The sequence below is a fragment of the Tachysurus fulvidraco genome, chromosome 8 (genome assembly GCF_022655615.1).
Source record: "Tachysurus fulvidraco isolate hzauxx_2018 chromosome 8, HZAU_PFXX_2.0, whole genome shotgun sequence".
NCBI lineage: Eukaryota > Metazoa > Chordata > Actinopteri > Siluriformes > Bagridae > Tachysurus > Tachysurus fulvidraco.
In genome coordinates this window covers 21,642,783-21,657,647 of record NC_062525.1, presented here as the reverse complement: position 1 = coordinate 21,657,647, position 14,865 = coordinate 21,642,783, and the positions used below count along the sequence as shown (strand labels likewise).

The following is a 14,865-nucleotide window of genomic DNA, read 5'->3' as shown; positions in this document are numbered from 1 at the left end:
AAGTGCAGGTTTTGATTCTTCTATACGTTTTTCAAATTTTGGTGTGAAAATTAATGTCCATGTCAGCCATTTGTCTGGCGTAGTCCTCATCAAACATCTGGGACTGAGCTGGTGTGAAGTAGTTGGTCCAGTCTCCAACCTCCCCTGTGAAAAAGAAACACAATAATTATATGTTAATGTGACAATGACTTGGGCAGAAACAGGAGAAATGTTATTAATGTTATACATTCAGACCTTTTCTCATGAAAGGAGAGATGGACTGGTCAAACTCTTCCTTTGGCATGAATGAGTAGTTGGCCATTGGGTTGTCCTTCATAACTTTAAAGGATGTCAACTTCACGATCTTATCAATAATGTCTTCAGATACTGACAGGTCCAAGTACCTCATAATTTTCACTATTTCTCTGCGAGGGTTCTGAATTTAGAACAAAACTGAGTAAATAATGGGTATGAAAATCAACCTATACAAGTTCAAAATAACGATAAAGAGTGTACCAAGAAAGTGTGCCAGAAATTTGGAGTATCCCTAACCTAAGCATACATACACACACACACACAATATATATAAATATATTATATAATATATATATATCAATATATATAAATATATATATATATAAGATGTTGTAAACATCAACATCATATCACTGGCTGAGAGACATTGAAAAACTCACCTACCTCTTTCATATCCTCATAGAAAAGGTAAAGAATATTCCTCCTCTCTTTTTCTTTCCAGTAACCTTTCACATGGTTGTACCAAGAGCCCCAGGCCACTGGAAACATATTAGTGAAAAAAATTAATTTTCAGCCTAGGTACAAACAATGCATAAAAGAATGAGAAACATTATTTTCAAGTCTCACATTTTCCCTTCATGAACTTCTGAACATATTCTTCCCATGAACCTGGTTCTGGCTGAGTCAGATTCATTCGGTCAAAGTGGTAGTAGCTGACAAGGTTGTCTTTAGCATTTCGAGCCACATAAATAACCTGGAAAAACAATAGGTGTATTAAGAAAGATGAAAAGTCTGGCTAATTAACCAATTTCTTCCATTTTTTGGGATTTTTTTTTATGACTTTGTTGGTCATAAATGTACCAGAAAATGCTATTTTCTAAACCAGAGGTTAACCTAACATTTTTGACACTGAAATTGCGAGATTGAATTCCAGTGATGTAGCAGCTGACCTGCATTTACAGCCTGAGATGAATGAGCTGAGATAAAATTCAATATTTACACTCACCTTGCATTTATTTTCCCAGAATCCTTCAGGTACTAGCTGTATGGGTAAGTGTGTCTTGATGAATCTGGGAGGTTTCATTTTGTTTAGTAGGTCAAGTCCTGGAGAACAAGTAGACAGTACGATTTCAACAATTTTTGAATGCAACACTTGTGCATAATGTTAGAGAGAAAGTCAGCAATGTGTAAGCCCACTGGTACACTATGCTGAAAAATATATGTAAACACCTTCCTATCTCATTACAGATTCAGTCCAACTTTGCTGTAGGGGCTTGCTCATTTAAGCACAAGAAGCATCAGTGAGATATTTGATGTGGTTAAGGTTAAGGTTGTGTACAGGCTAATCAAGTTCTTCCACATCAACCTTGGCAACCCATGTGTTTATGAACATTGTGCTCAGGAATATTGGAACACTAGAACAGGTTTGGAGCCCTTAGTTCCAGAGTAGGGAGGCCATAATTCTTCATTATACAAATACATTCAATGTGTGCTTCCAAATTTGTGGCAATAATGTTGGGAAGCCCATATATGGTGGTGATAATCAGGTGTCCACATACGTTAGCAATATAGTGTACTGTTATTAAGCAAGTTTGTAATCAAATGTTAGTTACACTATCGCACATGCACACGAAGAAATCCCTGATGTCTCTTGCTCTAGCGACCGTTTACAGACCCCCAGGGCCCTACACAGTTTTTCTTAGAGAATTCACAGATTTTCTCTCAGACCTATTGGTTAACTTTGACAAAGCATTAATTGTAGGAGACTTTAACATTCATGTTGACGACACAAACAACGCTTTAGGACTCACATTTATGGACTTACTAAACTCACTTGGGCTCAAACAAAACATCACTAGTGCAACTCATCGACGTAACCACACACTAGATTTAATAATATCACACAGAATAGATGTCACTGATATAGATATCATACCTCAAAGTGATGACATCACAGACCATTACCTTATAATGTACTCACTACCTATAGAACAGACTAACTATGTCTCACCGCGTTATCGACTCGGTAGAACCATTATTCCGACCAACAAAGACAGATTCACAAATAACCTGCCTGATCTGTCTGGACTTCTTACTGTACCCTCAAACTCAAACGACCTAGATGCAATGACTAACAGTATAGACGCTATATTCACTAGCACATTAGACACTGTTGCCCCAGTCAGATTACAGAAGGTTAGAGATAAAACACTTGCACCATGGTATAATAGTCATACTCACACCCTCAAGAGGGAGACCGTAACCTCGAACTGAAATTGAGAAAAACTAAATTAGAGGTTTTTAGAATTGCGTATAAGGACAGTATGTCCAGCTATAGACAGGCTCTAAAAGCTGCTAGGGCTGAGCACCTGAGCAAACTCATAGAAAATAACCAGAACAATCCCAGGTTTTTATTTAGCACAGTGGCTAGTTTAACAAAAAAAAACAGAAATCTGAACACACTATTCCATCACAGTTCAGTAGTGAGGACTTTATGAGATTCTTCACTGATAAAATCAAAAGTATCAGAAATAAAATAGGTGACGCCCAACATATGAGAGCAACCAGTGACACAATCTCACCTAAGGCTTTACACAGCTTTACAAGTACAGGACAGGAAGAGTTAGATAAACTTATTACTACAGCTAAATCAACAACATGTTCACTAGACCCCATCCCAACTAAACTACTGAAAGAAGTGTTACATAAAGCTGGTAAGCCTCTTCTTAATATCATTAACTCCTCGTTATCTTTAGGTTACGTCCCGAAGTCTTTTAAGTTGGCAGTTATTAGGCCTCTCATCAAAAAACCTAACTTAGATCCTAGTGAACTATCAAATTACAGACCTATCTCACACCTTCTGTTTTTGTCTAAAATACTTAAAAAGGTTGTGTCTGTTCAACTGAGTTCCTTCTTACAGGAGAGCAACATCCTTGAAGAGTTTCAGTCAGGTTTCAGGCCCAATCATAGCACAGAAACTGCACTTGTTAAAGTTACAAACGACTTGTTCTTAGCTTCGGACCAAGACTGTATGTCACTATTAGTTCTACTTGACCTTAGTGCTGCATTCGACACTATAGACCACAACATTCTTCTAGATCGCTTACAAAATTACACAGGTATTCATGGACAGGCTTTAAGCTGGTTTAGATCCTACCTGTCTGATCGATACCATTTTGTAGAATTAAATGGTGAATTCTCCAGTTTATTACCAGTTAATTATGGGGTCCCTCAAGGATCAGTTCTCGGACCTCTGCTTTTCTCTATATACATGCTTCCATTAGGGAACATTATTAGAAGACATGGGATTAGTTTCCATTGTTATGCTGATGACACACAGTTATATATCTCATCAAAACCAGATGAAATAGCCACAGTGTCCAAATTAACTCAATGCCTTAGAGAGATAAAAGACTGGATGAGCTGCAACTTTCTATTGTTAAACTCCGATAAGACAGAAATACTACTCATAGGTCCAAAAACCAGTGCACAGAAACTCTCACAACTTAACTCCCATTTAGAGGGATGTACTGTTACTAGTAGCTCGACAGTGAAAGACCTCGGTGTTATATTAGACAGCAACTTATCTTTTAAAAATCATATCGCTCATACTACCAAAACAGCCTTCTTCCACCTTATAAATATTGCCAAGCTGAGAAACATCCTGTCTGTATCTGATGCTGAGAAGCTAGTTCATGCATTCATGACCTCTAGACTGGACTATTGTAATGCATTACTAGGTGGTTGTCCTGCATCTTTAATAAATAGGTTACAGTTAGTCCAAAATGCAGCTGCCAGAGTTCTCACTAGGACAAGAAAGTATGACCATATAACCCCAATTTTATCATCTCTACACTGGCTACCTGTTAAGTTTAGAATTGACTACAAACTGCTGCTACTTACGTACAAGGCTCTTAATGGTTTAGCTCCCATGTATCTAACTAGTCTTCTAACACGTTACAATCCTTCACGCTCTCTGAGATCACAAAACTCAGGACTTTTGGTAGTTCCCAGAATATCTAAGTCTACTAAAGGTGGTAGAGCGTTTTCGTATTTATCTCCCAAACTTTGGAATAGTCTTCCTGATAGTGTTCGGGGCTCAGACACACTTTCCCAGTTTAAATGTAGATTAAAAACTCATCTTTAGTCAGGCGTACACATAATACATCCCATAATATCATGCACCAGTACATAAGACCGGGACATTTTTATGAACTGCAGATATGTTAATCCCTTTCCACTGCTTCTCTCTTTGTACCCATCCTGAGGCATCCAGACATTGTACCAGCTCCCAACGTCCACTGAGCCGAGGCCGACTCTAAGAATCCTGAGACATCTCCAGTTAGACTCTGTGATACTAAGGAGATCCGAAGTCCATGATCCTTACACCAATACAACATTTAAATGACTATATATTACAATCACACCCCCAGTGTCACCCATATGAGGATGGGTTCCCCCTTGAGTCCGGTTCCTCTCAAGGTTTCTTCCTTTACCAATTTAAGGGAGTTTTTCCTTGCCACTGCTGCCTGAGTCACCTCAGACTTGCTCATAGGGGAATACATACATACACATCGTGAACTATATACATCAAATAACAACCTAGAATTTTTATTCTGTAAATTCTTATTTCTTTTATTATTCGTTATTTCCTTTATCATTAATTATGTCTACCTTCTGCTCTATGTTTATGTTCTGTAAAGCTGCTTTGAGGCAATGACTATTGTAAAAGCGCTATACAAATAAACTTGAATTGAATTGAATAGAATAGATGAAACATAGCAGAATTTAGTAAGGAATGCTTGCTTTAGTAGATGTAATGGATGTACATTTTTTGACCATTTTTTTACCTGATGGATTTGGGGGATGAGAATTGATCTCTAGAAAAGGGATGTGTACAGTAGTTGGAGCTCTCTTGCAAGTTGGAGCTCTGCTCTCCATTATGGAGCAGCAGATCCACTATTTCCTGGGTCCATGTGGTACCTGTTTCATGGATGAATATATTTATGACCATAATCATATGTAGAACCCAGTGTGTGTGTTAAGGTGGGTGGGAAGGAGGATTCAGGAGATAGACAGACATTGACAGACCTTTGGGGATCATCTTATTTTTCAATTAGCACATTTCATTGCACTTTCAACAACTCAAACAAGCTAAATAAAACACAGTCTCAATATTTTGTCATGTTCACCCTGGGTAAGCTTCCAACAGTCTTCAAGCTCTGTGTGTACATTTGTGTTGGTCTATGTGTCTTATATGCAACCTCTAAAAAAATTTACTCTCCCCTTCTGGTTGGTAACATTCATTCCTGAAAGGACAAACAAAGCACATTTATGTAAACTGGTCATGATCACACACAGGTGAGAATAATCGCACTTCACCTGTTTCAACCAGCTTCCTTTCTTTTTGCTGCTGATGCCCCACTATCACAAACCTCACCAGACAACTTCAGCAAACTCCCTTTTCCATGGTGAGAGATGAAAATACCACCTGCATCTGTGCCCCAGGCCTGTGGACCACCTCAAACCGATGATTTCAATGATTTTAAAGAGTGATTTGAGCATTGCAGAGAAGACAATAGAGCAGATATAACCAGAACAGAGTTTAAGGGGAAAAGGGGTGGGGGGGGCACCTACTTAGTGCTTTCATGATTGCACTGTATTTACTCTAATTACAAAGAGCTTTTGGCTTTCCATACAGTATCCTATCCTATTCTTTTTTTTTAAAGATAGTGCCAGAGCTACTGTATATGAACCAGTTTTTTTTTTTTTTTTTAGTACTCTCTTTTTTTTTTTTTACCATTCTTGTCAATTTTGGATGCTAATTCATCCAAAAGCCAGTTATCAATAGTCCACACAAAAAATGGAATGAGCCATCAACTTTGGGCACCAAACCCATGTCTATAATAGGCTTAGGTTGAACAGGAACCATTTTTTCTGTTTGCATAGCCAATAGGTGCATACAACCACACTTGAATAGTCTTGATGTGGTGCTCATGAGGTATGAGTGACCATGTAGATACAAATACATTTTGGAAAATTCCCATTTCAACCTTGCAACCTGTGCTTTCTGGGTTGTCAAAAGGTGGTTCACACAGGAAATTGTGGAGAGTTGAGCTGGACATTTTAGATTAGCCAGAGATTCAGATTAGTAATGTCTGAACACTCATAGTACTCAATGGTCTTTTCAAATATGTATCTACAAAGAATAATTTAAATCCTATCCTGGCCTTAGTGAATAACAACATCTGCACTGAATGTAGAGTGTTACCTAACTGCTGCTGTACTGTAATCATAAAGACTGCTTAAACAGACTTAAAGTATGGATACATTTATAGAAGGAGTCTCCAAAATTAGCACTTTATAACAGGTAAATTTTACGTTTTCTAACAAAGTAATGCATATTTTTTTCTAAACAGAGAAAAAGATCTGTCTGCCAAGTTAAATTTTTTCTCGGGTGTGCAAAAATATTTATCGGTAATTGTTCCCAGACCTTTAGCAAAAACACACGCACACACATACAAACACACAAAAAATGTCTTGAAGTGTTGGCTCTATTACCGCTAACCTGTAGAAACCCATGTAAACGTAAAAAAGTAATCCCTTCACTGATTGTGATAAAGAGATACAGCAGACATTTGCAGATATGTGTAATGATCCATCAGAGGTGGAATGTGATATGGGGCCAGAATTGTTTCGTTATTCTGAATAAATATACTATGATCCACAAATAAATATAAAGAGTTTCACAATTTTTTTTTAAATCAAAACATGTACAATAAGCATACCGTAAATATATGTTACAAATTTCACAAAAAGAAATGAAATTCACAAATAAATAAAATGGGATTTGCAAATAAAAAAATATTTATAAATTGTATTTATTTGTGAATGGCATCCTGCTCATTTGTGAATCGCTTTCTGTGCAATTGTGAATCACTGCACGCATTTTTGGATTGTGTTCTGTGCATTTGTGGATTTGAAACATTTCTAACGTCAAGACGTGCACAAGAATCCACAAATAGGTGGACTCCGCCCACCGTCTACTCCAGCCAATCGGACGACGGTCGGGCAGAGTAAATGTGTCTTATATAATTTGTGCTAGGAGCACTGTCAGAAAAAAATGGTGGTATTATTATTATTATTAATAATAATAATAATAATAATAATAATAATAATAATAATAATAATAATATTCTACAATTGTATGTACATTTATGTACATATATGCAATTGGTACAAACATGTACCTCTGAGGTGCGATCCAACTTGATAGGTGCATACCGCCACCTACTGTGATGGAGTGTGAAGAGTATAAATCAGAACGTGATTCGTTGGAGGTAGACCGTGCCACGATTGGTCAGTGCCATGAGACCGTTGTCCGATTGGCTGGAGTAAATGGTGGGCGGAGTCCACCTATTTGTGAATTTTTGTGCACGTCTTGACGTTAGAAATGTTTCAAATCCACAAATGCACAGAACGCAATCCACAAATGCACGCAGTGATTCACAATTGCACAGAACACCTTTCACAAATAAATACATTTTATTTATTTGTGAATTTCATTTCTTTTTGTGAAATTTGTAACATATATTTACGGTATGCTTATTGTGCATTTTGTTGATTTAAAAATATTTGTGAAACTCTTTATATTTATTTGTGGATCATAGTATATTTATTCAGAATAACGAAACAATTCTGACCCCATATGTGCTGAATCCATGTGCTTTTTTGTGTTTTTTTTTTCTTAGACCCAGTCTGTCTGGGTGTTCCATGTGTACATCTGCAGTAAACAAATTTCAAGGATATCATACGCATTGATCCAGGTTTGCCTATAGTAATGCTGTGAGGAGTGCTGCGATAGAGCAGTAGTTTCAAATAGAAAATTCAATTAAGCATTTAGAAAACCCAAGAATCTTTAGAGCACCTTAACGTTTGAGGGTGTAGGCCATTCCATCATGGCCCATACCTTGCTGGCATCCATCTTTACTCCCAGGCAGCTGATTACATAACCCAAGAATGATATAGTGTCCCGGTGAAACTTACACTTCTCAGCCTTGACGAAGAGCTGAGGTAGCAGTCAGGTTAACACCATGCAGTCTTGGCTAACATGGGTTTTATGGGTCTTGAAATAAATCAGAATGTTGCTGATGTAAATGATTATGCAGTGGTTTAATAGATCTTAGAATATCTTGTAAAAGGTACTAATAGTGCACTTTGTGACGAGAAATGCTGTCTTCTACTGTTCCCCCTTGATAATCCGGAAGATGGTACTTCTTTGGAAATGCCATTCCCTATGGGTTTATTTTCCCTGCTGTGATCTTCAGGGTGGGTAGACAGAGTTCTTCCTCCAGCTGCCAATGAATCAGATAAATGGCTGACCCTGAGTCTATTTAGGCTAAGAGATGATGAACTCCATTAGAACAGCTTATTTGTACTGGTAATTTTAGATTTTTTTAAAAAAAAAGTTCAGGCTCATCTTAGCAGTTATTTAGCTGGATTTATCATGGCAGGAGGCATAGTGATATCCTGGTTGGCCACAGTAAAAGTAGAGTTGCTTGAGTGGAGCAATAATTGTCTGTAAGTGTTCCCAGAATGTTGGCAAAGATTCAGATGTCCTTACAGGAAATTATGTATTTTCCAACTGGGTGTATACCACACACATATACACAAAATGTTGAATATTTTAAAGTGTCAGCTCTGTTACAGATAACCTGTAGTAAACTATATAAACAATTTCCTCTATGTAGTTGAAACTAATGAATTCACTGACTGTCACATTTTTTAAACTGTAGCCTAAAAGAGATCTGTGGTACAGTAAATGTAAACAATAAAAAAGTATTGGGGAGGACTGCTCTACCAATGTAATTAGTGATCCCAGATCCCAGCTGTTCTTACACTTTGTCTAAGTGTCCAGGTCAGTTTGGGGCACCAAGTGGTTGTACCTGTAGTGCAAACCTGCATTTCACAAAATTAAATATACCTATAAATTTGTAAAATGTGTGATGCATAGTGTCAATAATCAACTGTAATCGTTAGGTAGCTTGATGCGGTGTAAGACAAATAAAATGTGTCATTATAGAAATGTTCTAAACTTTGGTGTGGGTACACCACCATGTCCTATGAGTTTCTAATTAGATGTATTATCATGCATTGATCTGCACACATTATGAATGTTACATTCTGAATTAAATCCATCATTAATTCCTAAAGCTTCCAGAAACAGGGCCTTCTACAACCTGATTGACATAAACTTGTCATCATTTATGAGGTCTCAGTGTTTTTACCTGCTTTGGATAGGTGGAGATGAGCATATCCGATGGATCTGGGCGGAAAGCCCAAATGGAGCTCCAGTTTTGAGTGATCCGGTTCATAAGAGGTATGCCTTGCACATCAACCAGAGGAAAACGATAGAGCTCATTGTTGATGGCTTCTTCATTACTCATGGATTCTTTCTTCTTGTCCATTTTGTGGATGTCCATGTTTCTAGATGTTCTATTGTTTTATTGATATTTAAGATGCAACTGCATGATCTTGCTTCCTTCTTCAACTTTCAAATCTTACTGTCTTTCTTTTATAGCTTCTTTATTAGAATTGAATTCCAGGTGCAGTGCTTATCTTCTTTCTTCTTTAAAGACACAATGTTTAATAGATGTTATTATGAAGTTCCTGAATGGTTTACTCACTTTCCTTTTTTTCCTCTCACAACCTCCACTTCTGTCTGTCTGTTAGGGATTAGCGCAGATCCGTGATGGATCTGTGCAGACTTATAGCTCTTTCCCACCCTCCCGCCCTTTTCCTCAGCTTGCCGAGGCACGGGTTTGGCCGTGGTGCGTCGGGGAAGATGCTCAGCCCTTCAGTTCGGATGCGGACGTCGCCTCGGCCCTTCAGCTCAGCTGTGGATGTCGCTCAGCCCTTTCCGGCTACGCCGCCGTGTGCCCTGCTCCCCCAACCTGCCTCGCCGTGTGCCTTGGCTCCCCTCGCCTACCTCGCTGTGGTCCTTGCTCTCCCCACTAGTCTCGCCGTCGTCCTTGCTTCCCTCACCTGCCATTCGCCGTGGACCTCGCCCGCCCGGACCTTGCCGGGTTTTGGCGCTTCGGGAGCCGCGCCTTAAAGGGGTGGGGGGGTTTCTGTTAGGGATTCTGTTAGCAGACTTTTGGCCATGTGCGTTTGTGTTTTTTATGTCACGTGATTGCCCCGTCTTTGTCTGCTCCTTCCGGTCATCACTCCTATTCCCCATTGTGTGTGATTGTCCGTGTCGCTATATATGTGCCTAATGCAACGCGGCTTTATTGATAATATTGTTTGTTCCCTGTGTAGCATGGTATATGTTTGTCTTCCTAATGTATTTGTCATTTTCCTAATGTATTAATCATTTGAAGCTATCCTGCGTACGGGTCTGTCTCCGCACCACCTCTATCCGGGGACCTGTCACTGTCCCTCTGCTCTGGAGGTACCTAAAGTGCAAAGCTGTTACATAAAACCCCTCAAGTTAAACTTTGAACTGCTATGAAATTGTCTCTGGAGCAGATCAATAACTGACTGTCAAAGTTTTCAGAACTTGGCAAAGAAAGAGTCAGCCATCCCCCTTGAACTATTTTCCAATGAACTATTTTCCAACTGGGTGTATACCACACACACACACAATGTTGAATATTTTGAAGTGCCAGGTTGCTGTTGAAAATGACCCCCGAGCTGAGGGGCTAAACCAATATGCCCTAAAAAGCTTTGGGGAGGCAACTGCTTCAGAAGGCTTCAGGCAGACTACACTAATGGCTGATTATTATAATACTAATGTAAGATTATTCAGCTTGCTATTAGGTGCATTTACACATTTCAAGCTTTAAACTGTATTTACAGCCAAAATAAAAAACTTTGCTTAGGTTTAGGTGCTGCAACTGTTGGTACTGCTGCTCAGGATGCACTTATTTCCAGGGATTTCAGAACAGTGTAACAGATATTGCGTCATCGGGTAGGCTTGGCCTATTTGATAATCTAACCCTAACCGTAGCCCTAATCATAACCGTAGTTTTTGGTTGTTTATTTTTTTCTAAAATAAATCTACCTGTATGACTGTTTTGTCCTTCGTAGTGTGGTCTTTTTTTTTGAAAGAGGGCGTTTTTCCAAGACCTCCGGAAACACGCCCACTTTACGTCATGAATTTAGTGAATGCCGCTGCTGCTCACTGGTTCCTATATGATGATGAGGGTCCAAAAGTGACCTACTATCAGATGGTGAATCTATATCTTTACTGCTGTTTTGTGTCTTTGATTTGATTTTTCTAATTTACTTTATCAACAAAGTAATGTTCTTGCATTTTTTAAATCCCTTTCCTTTGTTTTCCAGTCCCACTTTATGCAGTGCCATGATGAAAACGAGGAATTTGCTGGAAATGAATGTCTATCTATCTATCTATCTATCTATCTATCTATCTATCTATCTATCTATCTATCTATCTATCTATCTATCTATCTATCTATCACTAAATATATTCAGTCCTCATTCCATCATTCCATTTTAAGTATTTTACCCACTTTCAGCCCATCATCCTTTCACTAATTCTTCTATTTACTTACAGCCTAAACCAGTTCCCTCCCTCAGTTACCAAGTAACAAAAGCAAGGTATCCAAAAAGTTATGTGATTTGTTCGGATTTGTGAACGTGTGTGTGTGTGTGTGTGTGTGTGTGTGTGTGTGTGTGTGTGTGTGTGTGTGTGTGTGTGTGTGTGTGTGTGTGTGTGTGTTTTAAAAAGAACAGAAAAAGAGATAGATGGCTGGATGCAGTGCGGATTATTTTTGCAGTTTTTAAATGCAATGCAGTGACACTGTTGCTGTTGCTGTTGTGATGCAACTTGTTTTTATTTTGTAGTCATTTCTTTAAAACTGACTGATAGGAAATCTCATCTCAGAAAATCTATTAAAAAAAACTGTTTATGAAAATAATTAAATTAATATATAGGGAAACGGTTCCAAATTAGTGTTTGACTGATCCATCCATCCATCCATCCATTTTCTACCGCTTTCATTTTATTCTTAAATCTAATAATAAATGTATTAAAGTTACATTTTTTGTTAAACTTGTATACTCTCTTTGTCTTTTTTTTTTTTTTACACATGCTGATTTTTGTCCTGTTAGCATAAGCATTAACTGTACATTTGAATTATTATAATTTTTTAACCATAACTTTATCATTTTGATCACACTAAAATCTTCAGCATAGTTGGTTGTGGATACAGAAATATCATTAGAATGGGTCTGCTTGCTGGTTTATCTTTGAACATCAAAATCAATTGAACATCAAGTTTTATTAGACAGAAGTTGTTGATTTTTTTTTATATAACAGAAACAGTAGCACAGCCGTGGTTCAGTGAAACAATATTTAATATTTGTTTAACATTTATGGAAGGAGTCTCTATTGTCAGTGCCTTGTACCAGTCGGACATAAAGCTGTAGCTCTAGCTTTTCCGACACTCAGAAGGTCTTCAGGACAGAGATTGCACTTTTGCAGTTTCTATGTAAAATGACAATATGCAATTTTTTGTCGTATCAAGAAAAAAAAGACAGGCTAATGAGGGAACGACTGTTTATACTGTAGCTGCTATACAAAGTGATAACAGTAACGGACTTGTTCCGCCAACGTTCTACAACATTAAATGTAACTAGAAACAGAAAAAATGTATGAATTGTCATTCTTTTTTGAAAACATAATCACTGCCAGTTTTTTTTATTGAATATGAGGAAATTCAGGAGGTGCACCAAGCACAATTGTTTATTCCTTATGTACTAATTGTTCGGGTCAACAATGCTGTAAATGATTATACATCAAACAATTTTTAAAAACTTTTGCCAAAAATGGTGCTGTCTTTGGTTAGGAGGTCTTTCTGCTTTGGTTTGGTGCACAGAAGCTTGTTATTGATTGCATTTTATAATATATATGCTGCATGGCATATCTCATTCCACATTTTAGAACATTATATATTTACAGTCAAATATTTTGCCCTATCAAGTTCTTATCAAAATGCAGTCAAAAATGAATAATGTTTGTACAGGAGCATTTGACATTTTGATTGATTTTTGATTTATCTTGAAGTGCAGGTTTTGATTCTTCTTGACGTTTTTCATATTTTGGTTCGAAAAGGAATGTCCATGTCAGCCATTTGTCTGGCGTAGTCCTCATCAAACATCTGGGACTGAACGGGTGTGAAGTAGTTGGTCCAGTCTCCAACCTCCCCTGTGAAAAAGAAACACAATAATTAAATGTTAATGTGACAATGACTTGGGCAGAAACAGGAGAAATGTTATTAATGTTATACATTCAGACCTTTTCTCATGAAAGATGAGATGGACTGGTCAAACACTTCCTTTGGGATGAATGAGTAGTTGGCCATTGGGTTGTCCTTCATAACTTTAAAGGATGTCAACTTCACAATCTTATCAATAATGGCATCAGATACTGACAGGTCCAAGTACCTCATAATTTTCACTATTTCTCTGCGAGGGTTCTGAATTTAGAACAAAACTGAGTAAATAATGGGTATGAAAATCAACCTATACAAGTTCAAATTAACAATAAAGAAATTTTTGTGTCACTTGTGCCAGAAATTTGGAGTAACACTACATCATATCACTGGCTGAGAGACATTGAAAAACTCACCTACCTCTTTCATATCCTCATAGAAAAGGTAAAGAATATTCCTCTTCTCTTTTTCTTTCCAGTAACCTTTCACATGGTCATACCAAGAGCCCCAGGCCACTGGAAACATATTAGTGAAGAAATGTAATTTTCAGCCTACGTACAAACAATGCATAAAAGAATGAGAAACTGCACCAAGTTACGTATGTAGAACCTGAAAACGGAAGACGCTGCATCAGGGCTAATGCTATGGGAACGCTTCTGTGAAGAAGTTGTATCTGAAGCTCTGTGTGTACACACGCCAATTTAATGGCTCGGGAAGGACATGTGACAAAGTGATTACGTGCCAGTAAGTCCAAATAAGGGCATCAATGTCACATTACTCAAGCTTCTACTTGTTTGAAGGAAGCACAAGAGGACCCTCGGGGTATGGCCAGTGATGCAGTCGATGACTGTGCCAGAGGCCATGAAAGAGCATGAGCAGACTGGGAACAGACCATCAATAGCCTTGCAGGACTTGGGACCCTGGAGTGGGGTCCAAGTACAGGTTTTAGAACCTTGATAAAGGTGTGTGGAGAGGACCAACCTGCCACGGCACAAATATCTTAAAGGGGGACACCCCTGGCCAAGGCTCTGGACCCCTAATGGAGTGAGCCCTGTTGCCGAGAGATGAGGCAAGACAGCGCACCTCATAGGCCTGAGCTAATGGCCTCCACCACCCAGTGTGCCAGGCGCTGCTTGTAAACCGGATTACCCTTATTCCAACCCCCAAAACAGACAAAAAGGGCGGAGCAGCTACTCCACAAGCTAGAGCAGTGGACATAAGTCCTCAAGGCCCTTACTGGGCAAAGCAAATGCATGCCTCTCCTGTTTGGCCGACTCATGGGGCAGGGGGCAGTAGGCCCGCAAATATGACTGGAAGGCCAGCCATTCTGGGCACCTTTGGGACATATCCTGCCCTGGGGTGCAGAATAGCTTTGGACATGCCAGGGGAAAAA

The 14,865-nt window shown here is 38.6% G+C and overlaps 1 protein-coding gene and 1 pseudogene across 3 annotated transcripts in view; both read right to left on the bottom strand.

Moving 5' to 3' along the window:
• Positions 1–7: 7 nt before the first annotated feature.
• On the bottom strand, positions 8–9,701 carry LOC113650653 (annotated as a pseudogene).
• A 2,896-nt stretch (positions 9,702–12,597) lies between these two features.
• Positions 12,598–14,865, bottom strand: part of LOC113650652 (sulfotransferase 1B1-like) — a 28,910-nt gene continuing 26,642 nt past the window's right edge. For 2 of the 3 annotated variants that reach the window (XM_027159099.2, XM_027159097.2), the window contains 3 exons: positions 13,893–13,987; positions 13,556–13,736; positions 12,598–13,465 (listed from right to left, as the gene is read on the bottom strand). In XM_027159099.2, the coding sequence (XP_027014900.1) occupies positions 13,353–13,465; positions 13,556–13,736; positions 13,893–13,987 (389 nt within the window). In that variant the 3' untranslated portion in view covers positions 12,598–13,352. The remainder of the gene's footprint in view (positions 13,466–13,555; positions 13,737–13,892; positions 13,988–14,865) is intronic. The other variant, XM_027159098.2, reaches the window with a different exon arrangement.